The sequence below is a fragment of the Lingula anatina genome, chromosome 4, assembly GCF_051362555.1.
Source record: "Lingula anatina isolate TDL-2025a chromosome 4, LinAna3.0, whole genome shotgun sequence".
NCBI classification, from domain to species: domain Eukaryota; kingdom Metazoa; phylum Brachiopoda; class Lingulata; order Lingulida; family Lingulidae; genus Lingula; species Lingula anatina.
Window position 1 is genome coordinate 9434277 of NC_141770.1, and position 21935 is coordinate 9456211.

The following is a 21935-nucleotide window of genomic DNA, read 5'->3' on the forward strand; positions in this document are numbered from 1 at the left end:
ATTCAACAAATCCGGTTGCAACGTCCAACCTTCCCTAATCTTACTTTTTTATTGGACAACAAATTATTTTCTGAAGATAACAGGGAAACCGCCGTCAGACATATGACGTGTAGAGTAACCACGCACAGACGGGTCCAAGAGATAAGAGAGAAAAAAACCTTTGAAATTCTAACACAGCGCACATGTACATAAACATACCACTCGCTCTTTATGAGCCTTCCTACGGCGATGCCTGTGCAATGACTGACCCATTTAAAAATATATATCTGTAAATTGTGACTGCACATGCTTCTTCTCTTCTTAAATACAACAGCATAAAAGGCCAATGTGACTACACTCCGTGTACCTTCACCCTGAGCGTCAATGGACTTTTTATTAGCCTGACAGAGGGAAGAATATGTACTCTTCCTCCACATGGCACTTAGGGACAATATAAACACGGAGTATATCTTTGCGATTTTTTTCTTTTTAGAACGATTTGCAATTTTTCAGGCATGACAACTAAACACAATGGCATTCAATGACCCAATTCCTTCATACACATCTGTAGGGTACACATCCATGAAATCTAGTCAAATAAATGAATAAATAGATACAATAAATAATAATATATTTTGCAAAGTTGACAACTCCACTGTACAACAACAAGCGTTATACTTGACAAAGTACAATTTATAGTAACACCCCATTTCCATAGATTTTTAGATCGATCTATCCCTGTGGGGTGTCTCACTAGATTACTGTCAGCTTGGCCGGCTTAAGCGTCTGTCCCGCCTACTAAAAGCTGTAAGGGGGTAATTAACTATGGTGCCCGCTCGGCTGACTGCAATTAAGCGTGAACCCCCAGGGAGTTAGGTCGATCTAAATCTTAATCTTTAGATCGATCTAAATCTCTGGGAAAGCACCCTAATACTACAATGGATACCACACCACGACAGTTAACAATGGTGTTATTCACCATGTAAATATACACATATCCGCGTAAAAATTGACTATGATGCTGCCTGTGAACATGGTACACTTGAACTACTGAGTGCAAGACGGCTCAGTGCATGCACAAAAATTGTGTATTAGTATATCAAATGAACTGGATCATAGATTACATTATCTTTTACAACCAAAACAAAATGTCTAATATTCATTACGGGAACAGGAGACATTCAAAAAGACCTAAAATTAAAACCAAATGACCTATGAGTGACTTTTTAACCAGTGCGATATACAAGTTACAGAATCAACTGATAGACTTTTATTTCTTTTTTTAACCTTGTATTTTAGTTATTTTGTTTTAAATTTGTTTGCATATGTCTTTTAATATTCCTTTATTCTTATTCATTAGTGGTTTTATTCAACTATGATGCAATGATTGTAATTATCCAACCCTTGGGTTGCAAGTTTGGTAATAATAATAATAATAATAATAATAATAATAAGCTTAACAGTGATGTTCCATAATTGTAAGCACGAAAGGTAGTTTATCAGCAGACCAAAACCGTCTTGATTTCAACGATCAGTAGACGCTCTATGTGCCAGTAGCCTATTAAAACACAGGTAAATTGATTTGCTGGTAGACTATGGTTACTTAATCTACACTTGAACATACAAAGTGAGCATCCGTGCCCACCTGCCACATGTCAGAATGAATGCCACAAATAGACAGACCTCTTGATCTCCAGAAATAAAAACAAATAAAGTAAATAGCAGGACAGAGCAAAGATGTTACAGAAAAAATTGTGTGCTCTGCTACTGGCCAAATTGATGTCATACAGTAGATCGACACCACTTCTGCCATAATAAAGCAGTCAGCTGTTACATAAGGCAGCTCCCAGGGAGGAGTCGGGGAGTGAGTTTGTGTGTATTGGTATATTATTATTGTATACCAAGTCTATAGAGAATGCCTTTGCTGCACAGAATGGTTGTTCAGCTGTTAAATACACCATGTACAACCTTGGGTATGGTGCCCTCCACGATTGTGCTTTCTTCTAGAGCAGGGGCAGATCCAAAGATATTTTCTGACTGTCTTTCAAATTATTTTTGTTGATCCATCCTCCATTCTAGATGGTCTTTCAACAGAAAAAATTAGAATGTTAACTTGAGAATCTGACTGTCTTCCGGAAAACCCAGAAGACGGCCTCAATCCACCCCTGAAGAGAACTACAGTAGCTACAGTGTATATATCCTTTTTGGCAGCAATACATTGGTTTTAACACCCAAGGGTTTGCACTCTGTGGCTGGTCGTTTCCTTTCCTGGAAAAAAAATTTAAATTGTCATTAAATTCAATTCATAATACATAATTTATCACACAATTATTTTTACGTCATGATGACATATGCAGATGGAAGTAAATGGAGACAGAAGACATTTACTAGTGGAAATTATATACACCTTGTTTGATTCAAAATTCTGATATCGCAGCAATTTTTATTTTTTTTAATGAAACTAAGAAAAAGAAAGGAAACAAGCTGGTTGTAACTTCAAAACTTAGGGTCACTTGGCTATCATCAAAGTCATCCTGCCAGTAGTATCACTGGCATAACATTGATAAACTACTGATAAATTACAAGATAGAAGGGATCTGATCTGCTTGGGTTATAAAATAGCTTCTGTTGAAATAATTTAGGTAACCCAGTATGTTAGATTTAATGGTGAGAGGTGGGTGGGGGGAAAACCAGTTAAATTCAATGGGCGGTTGGGGGAGGGGGGGGGGGGGAGAGGGAGATCCCATGTATTTTTGAGGACTGCTCCCTCTCCTGAATTTGGTTGCTCCAATAGGATGACCAAATACTATACTTATCACCACAAACAGTTGGTAAAATAATCATCACCTTTAAGGAACAAGTTCACCCATCCCCTGTGTATCCTTGACTTTCAGTTTTAAAGTACATGGCTTCTTCCACCAGAAACTGCTCATCTTTTGGCCTCTTTGATTTCAATACTGGAACTCGTATATTCACAGCAGTGCCAGTTTGAGAGTTCATTTGCTCAGTGTAGTGGACAACCATTTGTTGCAGTATGTGTACATACGGCAGCAGGTTTTGATGGTACATGTACAGTATTGTCATTTCATATCAGTTGCTGTTCAGTGTATGGTTGGGTCCTATCCTATAACAAATCAATAAAAAATGAATGAAATTTAAATGTAGACTACCGAATCCAGATATGGACCAGTAGATTTTAGGGAAAAAAAATGAAATGAAAGATTTGGTTCTAAAAGTCTGTCCAATTAACAAAATTGTAACGAAAGTGAATGAAGAACTTTCAATAGAAATGCTTTTTTAAAAGTGTTAAAACGGTCTTTAATTTAAGTGCCATAAAAAAATTATGATAAGTGGTTTAAATAGCCATATATCAACAATATGATAATCTATATTTATCTATTTATTTGTTTGTGCTATGTTATAGTTACTATAGTAGCTGTGCTGTTCTTGATTAATTGTACCTTGTACTGGGTGAAGGTTTTTATCAATAAAGAATCTGAATGAGACTGAATCTATTCATATTTTCACCTTTAACACTAATAGTTTTCTATCTGGTCGTATCTGAGGCTATAAAGTTTTAAGGCTGACAAGGCGCAATATACAGGTCGAAGTTCACTAAAGCAGGTAAATGCACTGCATGTGTTATCATGTACAGTAACCTTAGAGCGCATTCTCAACGAATTAAGCCAGGCTTTACAAAGCCGATGACCTAAAAATGGCGGACGTACATGAAAGCAAAACCGCCTAATCTTTTAATAGTCTCTCCGCCTCTCACACGCCTCCCCACACGTCGTCCCTGCGGGGTACAGTAATTAAATCTCGGCTCCGAACATTAATATTTCCGTGAATATCTCTGGTGATATTATCTCCGTAGATAGAAGATTCATTGCTGCTCTACGGGCCAAATTATTCCTTTTTCGTCTCTGTTTTCAAAGATAATAGAACAGAGAGCTTTTTTCCTCCGATCGCCTTCAGCTGCCATGCTTTCTTCACCACGAGTTTAACTGATGAGCATGCGCACTTAATATTTCTCAGGTAGCTTCCGCATGGCGAACGGAGACGCGATTTAATTACTGTACCCCGCAGGGACGACGTGTGGGGAGGCGGAGAGACTATTAAAAGATTAGGCGGTTTTTCTTTCATGTACGTCCGCCATTTTTAGGTCACCGGCTTTGTAAAGCCTGGCTTAATTCGTTGAGAATCCGCTCTTAGTGGCCTAGAATGAATGAAACTTTTCATCGATTTTTGTCTGAAAAGTTAAATGCAAGATGTTTCGTCTAAGTTACGGAGTCAAGCACTGAACAGATCTATGTACAACCTGGTACTATTTATCTTATCAAGGTGTACATGTATAAAGGTGAACAATAAATTAGAAAGAAATTAACTTGCCTAAAGCAAAATATTGTAACCAACACATGACACTTGAAGATTTTGACAATGAAATTTCCTTAAAAAATGGTCTGTTTGTGGAAACTACCTGTTACTCTCTTTCTCTTTCTGTGTCTCTGATTATGTGACATCTGTCAACTTACAGTTCTACTCTAAGTTTTATTTCACCTCTGTCAGAGATAATGCATAGAGAAGCAGTGTGATTGCGAATGCGACAGAGAAGATGACCTATGCTCGGGATGACATTTTCGTTTATGAACCAATTGTGCAATCAGCGTGCCGCTTACATCGCAGTCAACCAATCACAACTTCCGACGCTGTGCAGTAGGGGATTTCAATATGGCGGGTGAGTACTCCTCAAATTTTATTGTAATTTTCTCAATGATTTCTTTGTTTGCATCCAGGTTAAGTCTAAGTTTAATTACATTTCAGACATAGAATTTTATCAAGATGATGCAGAGGATCCCCTTGGTGACGGTAAGTGTCTGAATAATTTGCCTTAGTCCCTACAGCAAGTGCCCCAAGAAAACGCAATTTACAAATTTCATTCAACCAAAGACAATATATTCACTGAGAGGTGCCCTTTGTGATTTTTCTCTTTCCCTTATTTTATGCCCCTTTGTACTGTATATATAACTAAGGAGGGACAATTATACCATCGCCAAAAGAGTTAAGGTTTTCACCAACTTTCAAGTATCACTCACCATTACCCCAAAAGTATTTGGTTTTGCTCTTTGGAGCCTTGTGCTCTGGCTGTCTGAAATAACTAGTTACATTAAATTACATGCATTCCTTGCATTTTCATCTCAAGTTTATTGCAATTTTGCTGTTATGGTTTTTAACTCTTGAAAGGGAAGCTAAAATGGTATGATGTATAGAAGTGGTTGTAATAGTTAGGATATTAAGCCTTAAGACCACAAGCCCTCACTAAAATTAAATGCATGATTTTAATGCCTGCGTTAATACACACCATTGTTAAACTAAGATGTTTTCTTTGTTTTTATTTCTCCTCCCTTCTTTCAAATCACATGCATATAAACATTTTATTGCAGTTACTGGTATACTGTATAATCTTTGGTGCATTATATATATATACCAATTATGTTAATAAATTTTAAAAAATTGGGACAGTCAGAAAATTTCAAAAATGATATTTTTCAAGTAAATTAAAACAATTTCCTCTAAAATTCCAAGGATTAGTATCCAAGAATATAAATTCAGATAATCCTTCTTAGTTTATGTTATGTACTGTTCGAAACGGGATCAGCCAACAAAGTCAAAACATACTCCAGTGCACATTTAAATTTCTTTACTTAGTATTTTGGGATAAAGCAAATTTTATTTGGCATTGAAGTAAAATTTTAATGAATTTATATTAAATTGATGAATTAAATTTTGTTTGTTATTGCCTGTTTAAGTGCCCCTTTTTATTTTTCTGTTTCTTCAAAATCAGTGTCTGCATATATATTGAAGTTTAGGTTCCTTTTAAAAGAACTCCAATTTAATCAAATCCTCTCAAAGGCAATTTTAAGTTTGTAATCAACCAAACATACCTGCGTACCATTTTTAATCACTTGATTTGATACTATTTCAGTTTTTTAATAATATTTAAATAAATGTTTTTAAACCATGTGCACAGGTGATGACATCTTATTTGGTGGAGATTATGAACAGGGTCAAGAAGATCTGTTAACTCCCTTACAGCGTCTAGAACAGTATGTCAACAATGACAATATATACACAAGGTAAGCCATTGAGTATTGACAGTATCAATGCAATGTTGTACACAAGGTAAGCCATGTAGTATTGATAGTATCAATGCAGTGTTGTACACAAGGTAAGCCATGTAGTATTGACAGTATCAATGCAATGTTGTACACAAGGTAAGCCATGTAGTATTGACAGTATCAATGCAATGTTGTACATAAGGTAAGCCATGTAGTATTGATAGTATCAATGCAATGTTGTACATAAGGTAGTTTCATGCACATAAAATCAAAGTTAATTGATCTGGTTTCAAAAAAAAAAAAAAATTAAACCTGAAAAGTGTTCATTGGTATTTAGTGCATTTCCTCTCAATGACCTTACTGTGCAAGCAATACTGTAATACTGGGGCAAATGTGACATATAGCTTAGTAGCATCACTGTTCCTCAGTGGCTCACATGGCTGTGATGAAAAGTTGTGTTCATTTTTATGTACAGACACAGATGTGTCTGTACATATTGCCATCACCTGCGTCTGTCGTCGCCGTCGATGTCGCCGTCGCCGTTGCCGTGCACTTTCATCGTTAACACGATAAGTGGAAGACAGTTTTACTTTTTGGCTGTATATTTACAGAGCTGTTGAATATTCATAAAACGCAGGTCAAGTTCGAAAATCAGCATGTTTAGGCCATTATTGTAGAAGTTATGCTGTTTTTTCACTTTTCAGCATATATGCAACACTGTTAACACATTTTAAGGAAAACTGATAGGCCTGTTGTCATGAAACTCACAGGAGTAATCAATCTCACTAAAATGCAGGTCAAGTTCGAAAATCAGCATTATCGGGCCATTATTTTAGAAGTTATGCTGTTTTTTTCACATTTCCTCAAGTTCAATTCTTAGGCATGTTAATAGTCTCATTATTTAACTAATAAAATACGTAAAGGTGTTTGTTTCACATTTCCTGCATCTTCACAACATTGTTAGTTGATTATGTAAAAATGATGGTAAACTTTTTATCGTGTTTTGTGTAATAAAGTGTCAAAAATGGAAATAAACTCATATTATTGCAGTTTGTCTGATTCAATCATCCACTATGTTCAGAATCTCAGAATAGAGGAAATTGGACATTTAACACTGTTGTATTGATATTTTCCCCATCTCATCAATTTTCTTAGTTGATCATATAAAAATGGCAGGAAACTGTTAATTTTGTTTTATGTTAAAAAAGTGTTAAAGATGGAAAAAAACCATTTCAGAACAGTGCTGTCTTGTTTACTTTTTTGCATTTTCAAGATGTGACTTTGAAGTTCCATGGTCCTGAAGACCTTTGCTAGTCACATTTTCTGAATATCCATGATACTAATATTTTATTATTAAAAATTGATGGTCATTATGCTGTTAAACATTATGTAATGTTGCATCAAAATTTGAAGAAACCCCAATTTTGGGTACTGCTCCCATGATGACCATTTAAGGAAAACCATGTCACTTACTGTTCTCAAACTTACAGGAAAGAAACATGGGACTAAAATCAACTTCAGTAGGCAATGCAGACTGTTTGGTAAATTATTCTGCCAGTTAAACATTTTTTTGTAAAAAATTTAATTTTTCACATATTGGCATTTTCAAGGTGTGACTTAGAACCACCACAGGCTTAAAGACCCATGCTAGTCACATTTTCTGAAAATCCATGATACGTATATTTTATTATTAAAAATTGATGGTCATTATGCTGTTAAGCATTATATAATATTGCATCAAAATAGAAGAAAACACAATTTTGGGTGCTGCTGCCATGATGACCATTATGGGTAAACCATGTTACTTATGATTGTCAAACTTTCAAAAAAGAAACACAGGACTAAATTGCAGCCGAGTTGGAAAAGCAGTCTGATTTGCTTCTTTTTCTTGTAGTTACACATTTTAGTGAAATATTCATTTTTATCATGTTGGCATATTCATTGTGGGACTCAGAGCTCCCATGGACATAAAGCCGAATGGTAACCAAATTTTCTACATGTCCATGCTATTTATAGTCAATAATTGGTGATAATTATTCTGTAATTGATTATGTAATGTTACATCAAAATTGACAAAAATGTACTGCTACTACAAACATGAAAAGAAAACTGTGTTACTTATTATTATTATTTTTAACTTACAAGTATTATTTGTAGGATTGGCATGCAGTTCAAATTCGAAAGCCAGCTCAATAAAGGGAACCGGAGAAGATCAGCATTGGTCACAATTGTGCCGGAAGTGACGTGCAGTGGTGTTAGAAACGAAGCTGAGTGGTCATTTTAACATAGAGGTGAACGGCAGTGAAGACGGGTTGCCGGAGGAAAAAGAAGTTTTCTAAACAACATGGTAAGATAACACTTTTTCTTTACGCATTTTGGGCAGAGAAAACTTGTAGAAATAATAAATGCATGATATGAAAACGTGGCACGGAACCTGAAGGTGCAAAATCGTGCTTAATTGGCGGTCAACTTGTTTTAAAATGAATGCTGCATCGACCGCCATTGCGACAAAGAGTGTAAATGGAAAATAATTCCCGGGAGGCTGTAAGTCGTTGCCATGTGGAAATTTGGCATTAATATAATCCGATATGTCCATATCTAAGTATTTTTGGGGTGTATGAGCTGCAATTAGAACGAAGTTTTAGAGGTCTTGAAGGACCTTGTGAAAACAAGGAAGTAGTTCGTAACTAACAAGTGAAATGTACCGATCTCCGACTGCTGTGTACAGCTGTATCTTTTTTTTAATATATTGACGAATTTTTGTCACAGGACAAATAAAACATTTCACTGACAAGATCTTCCCAAAAAGACAAAAAGAGAATTCAGGTGAGCTGACAGGTAATTAAGACTAGCTCAAAGTACTAATAATTGACATTATTATGCAATACTCAGTTGGTAAAACGATTCTCACAGGTAGATAACATGTAACATGACCAATTTCTATAGGCTAATGATTGCCAGCCTGAGGAAATTGATTGCCAGTCTCTTTTGTCAGTGATTTTTAACTCAGATAAGAGGCTGTCAGAATGTCACCTTTGTCTTGGCATTTGTCACTGATTAGCGCCTTGTCACTGATATACCAGTGTAAAAGGTATATCAGTGTGGTCATGTGTGTGGAATTTCATGCCAGATGGACATATAAAGATCTAAAAATTCGTCAATATATTGAAAAAAAGATACAGCTGTGCACAGCAGTCGGAGACCGGTACATTCCACTTGTTAGTTACGAACTACTTCCTGGTTTTCACAAGGTCCTTCAAGACCTCTAAAACATCGTTGTAATTGCAGCCCATACCATAAAACACCCAAAAATACTTAGATATGGACATATCGGATTATATTAATGTCAAATTTCCACATGACAACGATTTATAACCTCCCGGGATTTATTTCCCCTTTACGCTTTTTGTCGCGCTGGCGGTCGACGCAGCATTTATTTCTAAACAAGTTGACCGCAAATTAAGCACGATTTTGCACCTTCAAGTTCCGTGTCACGTTTTCATATCATGCATTTATTATTTCTACAAGATTTCTCTGCCCAAAATGCGAAAAAAAAGAGAGTTATCTTACCATGTTGTTTAGAAAACTTCTTTTTCCTCCGACAACCCGTCTTCACTGCCGTTCACCTCTATGTTAAAATGACCACTCAGCTTCGTTTCTAACACCACTGCACGTCACTTCCGGCACAATTCTGACCAATGCTGATCTTCTCCGGTTCCCTTTATTGGGTTATCATTTATTATTGAATTTATGCAATTTTGTGTAAAATTTTCATTTTTCTTATTCTGGCACTTTCAAAGTGTGAACTCTCATGGGCCTGAAGCCTTATGCTTGTTTCACATTTTACTTACATTGGTATTACCTGTTGAGCATAACTAAAATTTGATGTTGAATTTGCAGGTAAGCATACTGTACTTTTGTATCAGAATTGACAGTAGCCTATTTTTGTGCATTGTTTTCTGCTTTTTGTCTGTACATTTGACAGCTTTGCTGCCTTGTTGATTCTTGGGCATGAATTCAACTTATCACTTGCAAGTGACTGCTGACAGTAATTAAAATGTTACTTTGAGGTATATGAATGAGTTGGTATCACTGATAACTTGACCATCAGTTTGATCATATGTGGCAAATGATTCTGATGTTGGTTGAGAGATAGCATTTTGATAACCTTGAAGTTCATAACTGGAGATAAAGAATAATCCAGACGTGAACTATGATTACTTTAAATGATAAACCTATCGTTTTTTAAGTGGCACGGTTTATAAATCAGCAAACAAGATGTAGGATAAAGTTGGAATTTCATATATGTAGAAATAATAGTGATTGTGAAGTTTTTTTTAGTATCATTGTCCCCATAACTGCAAAATGATATTTCCATTTAACTTGATATGTAAAAGTTCAAGTTTGCAAAATGAGCACAATTGTATTATTTTGTTAAGAGTAATTGTGCTTCTTTGTGTTTTGCCTGATGGTTCATGTTGTGATTAAAATGCAGAACAAGCCCCTAACCAGCATCATCAGATTTTTAATAAAACTCCTGGCACATTTGATTTTTTTATATTGCAAGAACTCTACGTCATTCATAACATGATTGACATATATTAAAAAAAATATAGGATACTGTCAATCCTGATGCAATAATACTTTATGCTTAACTGCAAAGTCAACATCAAATTGTAATTAGCCAAAATAGGTAAGTATTATGTGTAAAAAGGAAATTTAGTTTAAAAAGGTAAAATGGTGTTTTTGGAGAATGGCAAGTCAAGGCAAAAAGTATATAAGTTGGTTAATGAGCAGTGACTCTATAAACAGTGTTGGTAGTTGAAATTTATTTTTGTTTTTGCATTTAAAACATGATGCTTAACAAGCATAACAGCTAAATGGGGTGGGGTGAAACCCACAGTCTGGCATTTTAGAGCATGACAATTTAACTACACCGTTTTTTTGGGGGTCAACTGTGAATTTTTCCTAATGACCAAACTAGCATTTTTATCTATATGCAGAAAAAAAAGCTGCATATAAAGAAACTCTGACTTCTTCAAAATTAAAGTTGACTGCACTCCAATCTTGTTAAACATCTCAGTTTTGTCTGGTCTAACATCAGATTGTATATGAGTGTCGACTGACACTCCCCCCCCCCCCCCCCCCCCCTTTCAACATATGATCTGTGCTGCTCATCTTTCTCATTTCTTCAAAATTAAAGTCGGTTCCACTAGTTTTAAAAACATCTTCTCTATTTAGTCTGACCTAACATCAGATTGTACACCAACTCTGGCAGACCTTCCCCTGTGCCACATATGATCTGTGTTGTATGATCCGTGTCGTGCATCATGTCTCCAGTGCAGTGAACACTGAACGTCGGCAAAGAAAACTCAACTGGTGTTTTGACTCCAACACTTGTCATCTCCTGTGTTTTCATTATGACTTCAAACTGTTGTTCAAAATTACATTCAGAATAAAACAACACGACCTCGACATATGAAAGGTTATGGCCACAAATTTTGACTATTTCATACCAGACAGAGATAAGTTTCGTCCAGCACTTCAGATGTGAAGGAATTGAATGGAATGACTTGGTGCAGAGAGAAAGAAGGTTTGTATGAGGGGAATAGTAGTGTGCTAATATGTTTGGTTATGAAAATATCTTGTCGTAAATATTTGATTTTTGTCGAAAGTCTGATTTGAAAAACAGAAAAGAAAGAAAGAAATGAAAATGAAATCATGCCAGGTGCAATGAGGAAGTGTAAATAATTTTTAAAACCAGGGGGATGTGCCAAACTGAATTTCAACTTGTAAAAGTTTTAGTCAGCAGTATAGTGTGAATGCAGTCAGCTGTTGAATATACATGTACTCTGTAAAAAGGAAAACTGGAATTGAATTCTGAGATAAAGTAAGTTCTGTTGCGGGAAATTGAATATTAGGACTGTGTGATGCTTCTGAAGTGCCAAAATAAGAGAGGGGAAAGTTGAAAGAAAGGCATTCATGCTCTAACTTAATTAATTATGCCCTATTATATACAGTTACTCAGTATTTTACTTTTAGTTGTTGGTTAAGATGTGCATTCTAGTAATGTATACAGAAAATAAGAAGTGTAAATTCTTCTTATCTGACAACATCTTGATTTTTACTTATGTTATTGTTATGAAACCTGTAAAAATTGTTTCTAATACTGAGAAAGGTGAGGGATATCAAGCAGATATTGAAGTCACTGGTGCCAGTGTCGATCTCCGTCCACAGCAGAGAATGATGAATCCCAGTGGCGTTGACGTCTAAGCTCTCTGCTGTAATATTTGCTGTTAGAGGGCTTCTACGCAGGCATAAGTTGGGTCAAAATCATTAACCACTGAAGTGATTAAAATGTGCTTAAAACCACTGCAAATGACTGAGAATTATTAGTTTATGCATTCTGAAACCATAGAAAGAGATGTTCTACTTTATTATCTTGAGCAATCTACAATTTATTAGATCCTTTTTCGTAAATGATATATTGATATTGCTCCACATTCCAATGCTGACAGTCTCTAAACATTTTGCGTATATTTAATGCCGTTTTGTTAAATTGTTAAATGTAAGTATTAAAAATGTTTGCATGAATGTTACATAGTAAGCTTTAGATATGGAGCACTCTCAAACTCTCACATGCTGCTGTCAACCATTCCCCCTATGGTTGAATGCAGCAGTGGAAAGGACTTTGATATTTTATTTATACATTGGCATGTCCGAGGTGAATGATATGACAGTATAAAGTGGCGCTGGTGACACCAGCACTTTGTCTGGGCTGTTGGCTTTTCTTACCCAGCAGCTTTTGGAGAATTAAGTTGCTTTGGGAGTCTTTTTGTCATAAATGGTGGCTTACAGTAAAAAAACTTGAAAATCTGGTTACTTGAAAATTAATTAATTTTTTAAAGTGCATGAATTTAACATGACTATATCAGGTGACAAGTTTCCAAAATTATCAAGAGGCACATTTTAAAGTTTGATGTAGTTTTCAAAGTGAAAAAAAAAAAATAAAACGTTTGCAGAGAATTATCTTCTGACAAAATTTTTGAGACCAACCAAATTTTCAAGTTTTTACCATAGGTGCTGCACAAGTTTCACAAACAAGCTGAAGTTGAGAGTTGATTATAAATTTTTGGTGGAAATTTTTAGTCTCCTTTGATCTTGGATATAATTGTAGTACCCTACTTGAATGAGAATATTAGGTGATTTTTTTTTTACAAAAAGTAAGAAACAGTTAATGTTTTTGTCACAGTTATAGCCTTATTTTAATGGACCATTTCATATTTATTCTGAAGGAATTGGACCAAACTATTATTTATCAAGGTTGGGACTTTTTTTTAGCAAAAATTTTTTATGTGTGTGAAAGTGCTTCTTACCCCTGGAGTTTTGTTGTGAAAGTGAGTTTTAGTTTCGGAAAATATCTTATTTTTTTTTGGCTAGGTTTTCAGTAATATGCAAGGTAGCCTCAGGGGTGTATTTTGATGTTTAACTATACCCCCCCCCCCCCCCCCCACACACACACACACACACACTGGAACATTCTGTGTGACATTGTGTCTATAAATTGTTGTGTAGCAGGAAACGCTTGAAACCAAGGTTAAGCATGTCAATATTTATGGAAACAGTGATATTTTTGTGAGTTTTCAAGCAACTGGTGGAATGTTTAGATAGCTTAGTTGTCAGAACATAGCGTTCAGTTTCCCCTCACAAAGGTCAGTGCTATAAGAATATTTGCATTATTTTTAAAAAACTTGTTTGATTTATTTAAGCAACAAGCATGTTTATACAGCAATTGATATTTTGATAGGATGCGATACTCTCTTGTTTTAGAAATGTCTTTTATAATTGTTTTGATTCATCACGTTGGATTCCATGTTGATGACACTAAGACAAACTGCGACATTAACACTGGCCCCATGCCCAATTCTTGTCAATTTTTTGAGAATCTGTCTAGTGAGTGGTCCTAATATTTGCGTTGGGTGTTGAAAGACTTGTAGACTTAAGTTTTTTGACCAGAGCATTTTAGAGTTTATACAAAGAAAAAAAAAAGAAAGGGGGTAGATTTTCTTCTTCCTCCTCTTCTTTTTCTTTTACTTTTCTTCTTCTTCTTTCTCTCTTTCTCTCTCTCTCTCTCTCTCTCTCTCTCTCTCTGGGAGGTTTGTTGAAAATTTTTAAAGGTCAAAAGAAAAAAGTAATTCAACATGCAACTTCTATTTATAACAGTGAATACTTGTTTAACCCCAAAAGTATTTTTAGCTTTAACGCAAACTCAATTTTAAATGAAAACAGGAGTAATTTGAGTTCAATTTGCTCTGGAAATATGATAATTGTTCACCAGCTCTGCATAATAATAATAATAGCACATAAGTGGTAGATGAGATGAAACTCATCCCTCTCTCTCTCTCTCTCTCTCTCTCTCTCTCTCTCTCTCTCTCTCTCTCTCTCTCCTACAAAGAATATAAATAAATGGAGGAACAAAATACATTGTGGGATAGTTTTAAGATCAGTTCATGGAAAAATTGTATCACGACAGGTGGCCTGATGGCAGAAAGAAAAGCTCATCTGATAAACTGATAGAAAATACCATATTTATTTCTTCACATTGCATAAGAAATGCGTCATTTTGCTTTGTAAATTACCTATGGCAGTAGATGTTTTGAGCTTAAACAAAAATGGAAATTGGAACCTTTAAATTACATTAAGGAAGAGTTGAGGCATAGTGTTTAAGACAAAATTTTATATTTTGGATGCCGCCTTGGGAAAAGCTAACAGAGGCAGACTAAACGTAACTTGCTCTGGCACCAACATCAATGATACTGGGTTGCAAAACAAGTGCGATCCTTTCAATAATAAGAGAGAGACAACTCTGGCAAAACGTTGCTGCTGCTGCTTCCTTTCCAAGGGCGAAGGATGATGATGATGATGATGATAATTTTTTGTCATATTTCTACATAAAAGTATACAATGAAAATTGATATGATCTGTCAGTAAAATAAAATACAATAGAATAACTTAAATCCATTTTGCTTATTAAAAATACGCACTGCTGATGGTTAAAAGCTATTTTAGTTTGACTTCACTTTCTTGAGCACTTGATAATGATGATGTTCAAGACAACTGTTTCTCTGTATTTCCAGACAGATGGTGGCGCGGGGGTTGCTGGACACCCTGCGTCAGGTGGCGGAGACGGGGGACGACATCACCAAACTGCTGCAGATTATGATACAGTTATCTGAGGATCCTGGTAAGAGCTGCTGTAAACACATTTATATGTAAATTTGGGTGAGAGAGAGCCGTACAGGACTTTCAAGTAAATATGTTTCTGAAAATTAGACATGGGGGAAGGGGAACAAGAAATGTGGCAGAAGCACTGAGCCTTCAGAAAGCTTCTGTGTATTTATCACATGTTTGTCAAGGCTTTTGGGGGTACAGGCCATTCAAAATTACAACCTGTAATTGCCTACAAAATTTCAGGCAGTCCAAGTATGCCTAAAGCTGTAAGATTTCCAAAAAAAATCCATAAGCTGTCTAGCTGTTTTTGAAAACAAAGGACGTCCTGTGATGCTGGCGGCTGTCCAAATGACTGCTGGACATTTTGCTGGGAAAACCAGGGAAAACCCTTGATGTCAGTATAACTTAAATTTTTTTGTTATTCCCCAGAGCCCACAGTGAGGTCGGAGCTGATGGAGCAGGTGCCCCACATTGCCATGTTCTGCCAGGAGAATCGCCACATAACGCCACTGAAGGACACGGTACCCATGTACCTGATGCCCATGGTGGTGCGGTACCTCATGGATACAAATGGACAGGTAGGTGACACGTGGTGCCACCTGGATACAAATGGACAGGTAGGTGACACGTGGTGCCTCCTGGCCCCAGTTTTACATGAAATGTGAAGTCAGTTCCTTGGCTTAGTTGACTAGGATTTCCATGAGAGTGCTGTTACACTGCTCCTGATAGGATAATATATGCCCATGTGACCAAGTAACCTTGGTAATGAAGTTTTTAGCTAGGGAAATTGACTTAAATCTTTTTGTGAAATTGGGAACTGGACATGGACAGACAGGTAAGCGTCACCTTCTATTTCTTCCTGACTATTTTACTGCCTTCTTGAGGATTTGTTTGTATTTTGTTGAAAGGAAGAAATTCAGGTGGAACGTGTTTTCTCCTCAGCTGTAAGTGTAATTATAGCATTTATATGAACTAGAATAACAGTACATAGATGTTTTTTTGCCTGTTAGCTATGTATGACAAGATGTTATTTCAGTGTTATTTTAATATTCCATAAGGACAATGCCAAATCGGGTCACTGATGTGTATTTTTAGAGGCTTAGAGAAGAGATCTCATCAACCCGAGAAAATGTTTTTAGAACCTTTTTGTTATGCAGAAAGTTACAGTGTTGTTTAGGGGGAAAAAAAGTTTATTTTTGGCATTGGTTCTGTTTTTGGTACTTGTCAAACTATTTATACTGCATAAAAAAGGAAACATTAACAGATAAATGGATGTGGCAGAAGTCGTGTTCAAACAGAACAGCAACACATCATTTTAATTTGAATTTTATCTTTTGGTATATGACAGAAAACCTCAACGCAAAGGGCTGTTTTATTTTTCATATCTGAAAGTAAAACAAGTTTTGTGATTGATAACCATTATGACTTAGATATGCATATAATTGTACATGTTTACCTATATGATAAAGTTTCACATGTGGGCAGAAAAACTGTGGCATGAATTGTATTAGATATATACTAGTAGAGAACTCATGTTATGTGTCTGTATATTTGAACAGGTAAGGAAGACGAGCCAAGCAGCATTACTGGTACTACTGGAGCAAGAGCTGGTGGAAAGAGGTTTGTACAACTAACAGATATTTTTGAAAAAGGATAATCTGGTATAAAGTAGGATTCAGTACCATGTAGTCACATTTTCCTTCCATTTAAACAAATTTCTATTTAAAGAAAGGGTCTGATTGTTTCAAAGTTTGTTACATTCACACAGTCAGTATTTGATTTATGAATGTTTTTGACAATTCAACTCTTTCAAAAGCTGTAGTATGTGCTACTTTGGATCAGTGTTTTTTCAGAATTTGGGGTACAGCGAGTTCAAAATGTGAATCGGTAACTTTGTCATCAATTTACAGGGAGTCCAACCCAAGCAAGCCCAACCAACCCATCATTTCCCCAAAAATTTGTCAGCCATTCAGCCATCAACAGAAATATAGGCTGTCCTTTGAGGCTAATGGCTGGCCAAATGTTGGCTGAATGGCTCTCTGGGGAAAGATATATATATATATATATTGATTCAAATTTCCCTTTGCAGAGGATGTAGAAGAGCAAGTCTGCCCAGTTATCCTAGAGTTGACTGGACCACACAGTATTGATGAGCATAGGACTGAGGCAGTGGCTGTAAGTATTAGCAGGCCATGAGAGGGTCACATGACATAAAAGGTCAAGGCCATAGAGGATGAAAGTGAAACTCAAAAGGCACTCATTCAAAACTACATCTGTATTTTATTTTAGGTTTTCTTTGAGGTTTTGTTTTGTTAAAATGCAAGCTGAGTTTGACAATCTAAGATAGTTATTTAAATAAGATGACCTGAAAGTCACCGCTGAGGAGGCATAGGAGACGGCCACTATATTAAAAAGATGATGTATGTGTCACCGCTGAGGAGGCATGGGAGATGGCCACCATATTAAAAAAACGGCGTATGTTATTTCTGTGTGAAAGACATGGGTAGTGAGATGCTGTACTTGTGTACCTCACTACCGTGTCTTTTGCATGGAGATGACACAAGATGCAGACTGCCTGGCAGGGAAGGTAAGAGGTGCAGGAAGAGATCTGTACATGCAGGAGAGGCATCGTGAGCCATCTCTGAAAATTTTTGGGAAAAAGGGGGTTGTGGGCACTTATTTTTTTTATGAAGATTAGGAAGAGCAATTTATGTTAGTTTGGTTGTATGGAGGGATTTTGTGTCAAACCTGAGGTTTACTATAATCTTTCGTATCTCTTGACAAATTCTTACAATTTTAAGGCATTATCAAATTGTAATGTCAAGTTCAGTCAGAAATCCCTTAGTTAAAGAATTTCTGCTCTGGATGGGCAATGAGATAAATTAATACCTTTATTGTATTTTCTCTCCCACTTACTTTGAGTACACTTTTCAAGTATTTATCTGACCCAGAATAATGTTACTTTGTGTTGTTGGTTTTCTCTGGGCGTCAATCCTGGTATGTTGTAGTGCATGTACCAATGCTATCACAGCCAGTTTTGATGAGCCAGATGAAGCCTCAGAGTCTACACATTATTTTTTCTCAGAAGGAAAACCCTGACAGCCAAATTTTTATCCAATATAACTCCCTATGTTATCTGTTATAGGGGTGTTAGGAGAATGGAGGTTTTTGCAGGTTTTGTGCAAAGAATAGCATGCAATTATATGCACATTGGAAAGAGGCTTTCATGGACTAATCATAGTGTTTTGCTTTAGACAGCCAGCTTTTGCCAACATGTCAAAAAAGAAACTTAAGGAAAAGGAAAATAACATTAACTTAGAAAGCAGTACATTTTGAAATGATTTAGAAAGCAAGTTTGTTGCTCCACCTGGTTGACGACTAAGCAGCGCGTCTTGAAATGATACTGATTTGAGCAAGGCAAGCTAGAGTCTCCACCTGGCTGTTGGTGCACAAGATGACTGTGATTTGATCTAAGCTGGTGGCTCCACCTGGCTTTTGGTGCACATGATGACTGTGGTTTGGTCCAAGCTGGTGGCTCCACCTGGCTGTTGGTGCACATGATGACTCTGGTTTGGTCCAAGCTGGTGGCTCCACCTGGCTGTTGGTGCACATGATGACTGTGGTTTGGTCTAAGCTGGTGGCTCCACCTGGCTGTGGTGCACATGATGACTGTGGTTTGGTCTAAGCTGGTGGCTCCACCTGGCTGTTGGTGCACATGATGACTGTGGTTTGGTCTAAGTGGCAGTGGTATGTGTCAGTGGCAGCGTATCACAGCCTGCTTGGATCAGACTGCTTCTATCTTCACACTTCACCATAACTCACTGCCTGCCTAACAAGACACCAGGGTTTGCATATTAATACAAGTTGTCGTGGTCACAGCTGCCTGGTTCGTTAACATCACTGCAACTTTTTTTGCATGAATGTCACCATGATGCTCTCACTTAAACTGGCTAGAATGATGGAATGAACTTCTTGAACATCACCACTTATTTTGACTTTTACTATGTAGACTCTAGTATACGTGGTAAATGCTATCGGAATGATTGGGTGAAGAATTGAAATCTTTTCTTTCATTGTACCTGACCTAATGTTACAGACTTTGGGAGCTCAAGTTATGGAAAATTTTCTCTTGTCAATATCAGCGATCTTGCGTAGAAGCACCCGTGGATGTGTCGTATGTAAGGAATGCGTTAGTTGAGATGAGTGTGTTGTGTGGCTGGTCAAAGTGGTTGTGACAGGGTGTGCTAGCTCTCCTATCACAGCCTGCTTTGATGAGCTGCACACAACACCAGACCACTGCCACTGGCTCTGCTTGTGATGGGATCTGGCGAATTGTTTTCCATAACATTGATACTGAAGTAATTATGGCCATGGAGTCCTGCTTTAGAAGAGAATTGCTATTCAGAGCTATTTTATTATTAAATATCTGTGGAAATTTTTAGAAGATAGGATATTCCTTAAAAGGAATCTAGTGTCTTAAATTTTCAACCTTCTGTGGACTGTTCATATGGGCTGCTGTACATTGGAACGTGCTGCCATCTATTGTGGGAGACCAGCCCTCAGAGCTTCCTGTGTTATGTTTTTTTTCTGTCATATCACAGCCTGCTTTGATGAGCTGTTTTACCATGCTGACTGTGTGATTGTCTCTGGTATAACATCCAGTCCCTAAGACCACAGATTTTGTGATTGTTCTAAGGCATCATGACCTTTCAAAGAGGATGAACAAATTTTTTTTAAATGTTGCCACTTTTGTGTCTGTAAATTGATATTATTTCTGTATTTCCAGTGTCATTGCTGTTAAGTTTTTACAAGTTTCCTGTCGTTGCATGAAACCTTGGAAATGGGGTGACTTGTTGTTCTTGGAAGAAGTTAATATCTGGTTGCATTGAAATAGAATAATATGATCACATATATGTCAGCCTACACTTGATGCTTCATAATTTTCCACAACAATTTCTTTAAAGACAGTCTCAGCGCGTTAAACCCTTAAAATAGCACGAAAATGAATTTTCCTGGAAATCTCACCAATTTCCCCATAATGACCAAGGTATATCCTATCCAAAACCGTTCAGAAAATGAAGCTACCTAATACCGTTTTTAAGTTCCATTAAATAATAAAAGACGACTCGTCTTAAATACTCAGCTACCACCTCACAGTACGGCTTCAGAACGCGCAATTTTTCGCTAAGTCTCGCGGTTTACTATGAATGAAGTACTACGGCTGAGACCCGGATGTTACTATTTGGCGCCAAAACAGCAAACATGGCTCAGACGCGCGTCAAGTCTGAAGAGGAGAGCGACAAAAGGGGACGAAAGAAAATAGCCACTCCAGTTCGAAAGATACGAAAGAAAATTAGAGACAGATGAAGAAGCACTCAGACTGTGTATGTTGGGAGGGAGGTGGGGCGGTGGAGGACACTTAAAGCTGAGTTAGGACTCACATACGAGGCAATGGCGAAACTACTCCTCGACACGTGAGTATGCGCTTCACAGGTCTCAAGTGTAACTGATTATCATATTATCCTGTTCACAATAAATGACAATATTTGTGCTCATACAAAGTTGGTTACGTGTATAAGAGCGTTTTGGGCTTTACGTTTTCTGTTTTTGATCGGTACATGTACCGAAAAGATGGACAGGCGGCACTTACATGTCTGACAAGTTTCGCTGTGTAGTCGTGACGTCTATCTCATTCTGACTGAAGCCTGCTGTGATTGGTCGTAAGCGTGGGAAAATCGAGGTCGTGACCTTGAGCCGGAAGTACTTCTGGCTGTGCTCCGAAATCATGATAAATAGTTTTCGTTTTCTAATTCTTTATTCTAGTTGTCTTAACAGGACTTTTGTGACTCAGACTTATTAATATAATAATAAACAATCTCACAAAATACAAATCTGATCAAAGTTTTACATAGAACCTGCTTCTATACATTAATCTAACCCACTGAGACTGTCTTTAAGTTTTCAAATTGATATTTAGTAAGGTACTTTTAAAGCTTATATCTGTTTTTTGCATGATTACTGAAAATCTGATCAATATCAAAGAAATATTTTGCTTGGACACAACAATTGTTTCGAGCAAATAAACAGCAATGGAAAATTTGGTGAAAATAGCTGGGCCAGCAACTGCAGAACATTTTATATAAGAGGAGAGAGAGTTGTTATAATTCTAGGAAAAACCACCAACTCTTCATGATTCTTGTTCTGAAGTATTTGCTTCCCATAGCCATTGGAGGGGTTGTGATGTGTCTAAGAGATATCATATCACAGCCTGCTTTGATGAGCTATTGGCTGCTTTCCTCAACACTGAAATTATCACACATGAAGAAAACTTTGATACTTAGCCTATGAATCTGATGATTTTCATACAACTTGGGCAGTGCATATAATTGATGTGATAAAATTTTAATTATATTTTTGACATGAATTATATTTTGAAAATGGTTTACAAATTGGTCAAAAAGCTGGAGTTAAGAGTCTTATAAGAACAGGTGTTCAAAAGAGACTAGTTTCCCACCATTCAACAACAAGAAATCTGTCATTAAGCCATATTCTGGTCAGCTCGGATGGATCTAAAAACTGTATCAGTTAAACTATTTATTTTGCATTTAT

At 36.7% G+C, this 21935-nt stretch overlaps 1 protein-coding gene across 6 annotated transcripts in view; it reads left to right on the plus strand.

The window, feature by feature from the left end:
• Nucleotides 1-4632: 4632 nt before the first annotated feature.
• Nucleotides 4633-21935, plus strand: part of LOC106159427 (serine/threonine-protein phosphatase 4 regulatory subunit 1) — a 31200-nt gene continuing 13897 nt past the window's right edge. For 5 of the 6 annotated variants that reach the window (XM_013535707.3, XM_013535708.3, XM_013535710.3 and 2 more), the window contains exons 1-7: nt 4633-4714; nt 4801-4845; nt 6008-6113; nt 15233-15339; nt 15756-15943; nt 16886-16946; nt 17416-17501. In XM_013535707.3, the coding sequence (XP_013391161.1) occupies nt 4708-4714; nt 4801-4845; nt 6008-6113; nt 15233-15339; nt 15756-15943; nt 16886-16946; nt 17416-17501 (600 nt within the window). In that variant the 5' untranslated portion in view covers nt 4633-4707. The remainder of the gene's footprint in view (nt 4715-4800; nt 4846-6007; nt 6114-15232; nt 15340-15755; nt 15944-16885; nt 16947-17415; nt 17502-21935) is intronic. The other variant, XM_013535711.3, reaches the window with a different exon arrangement.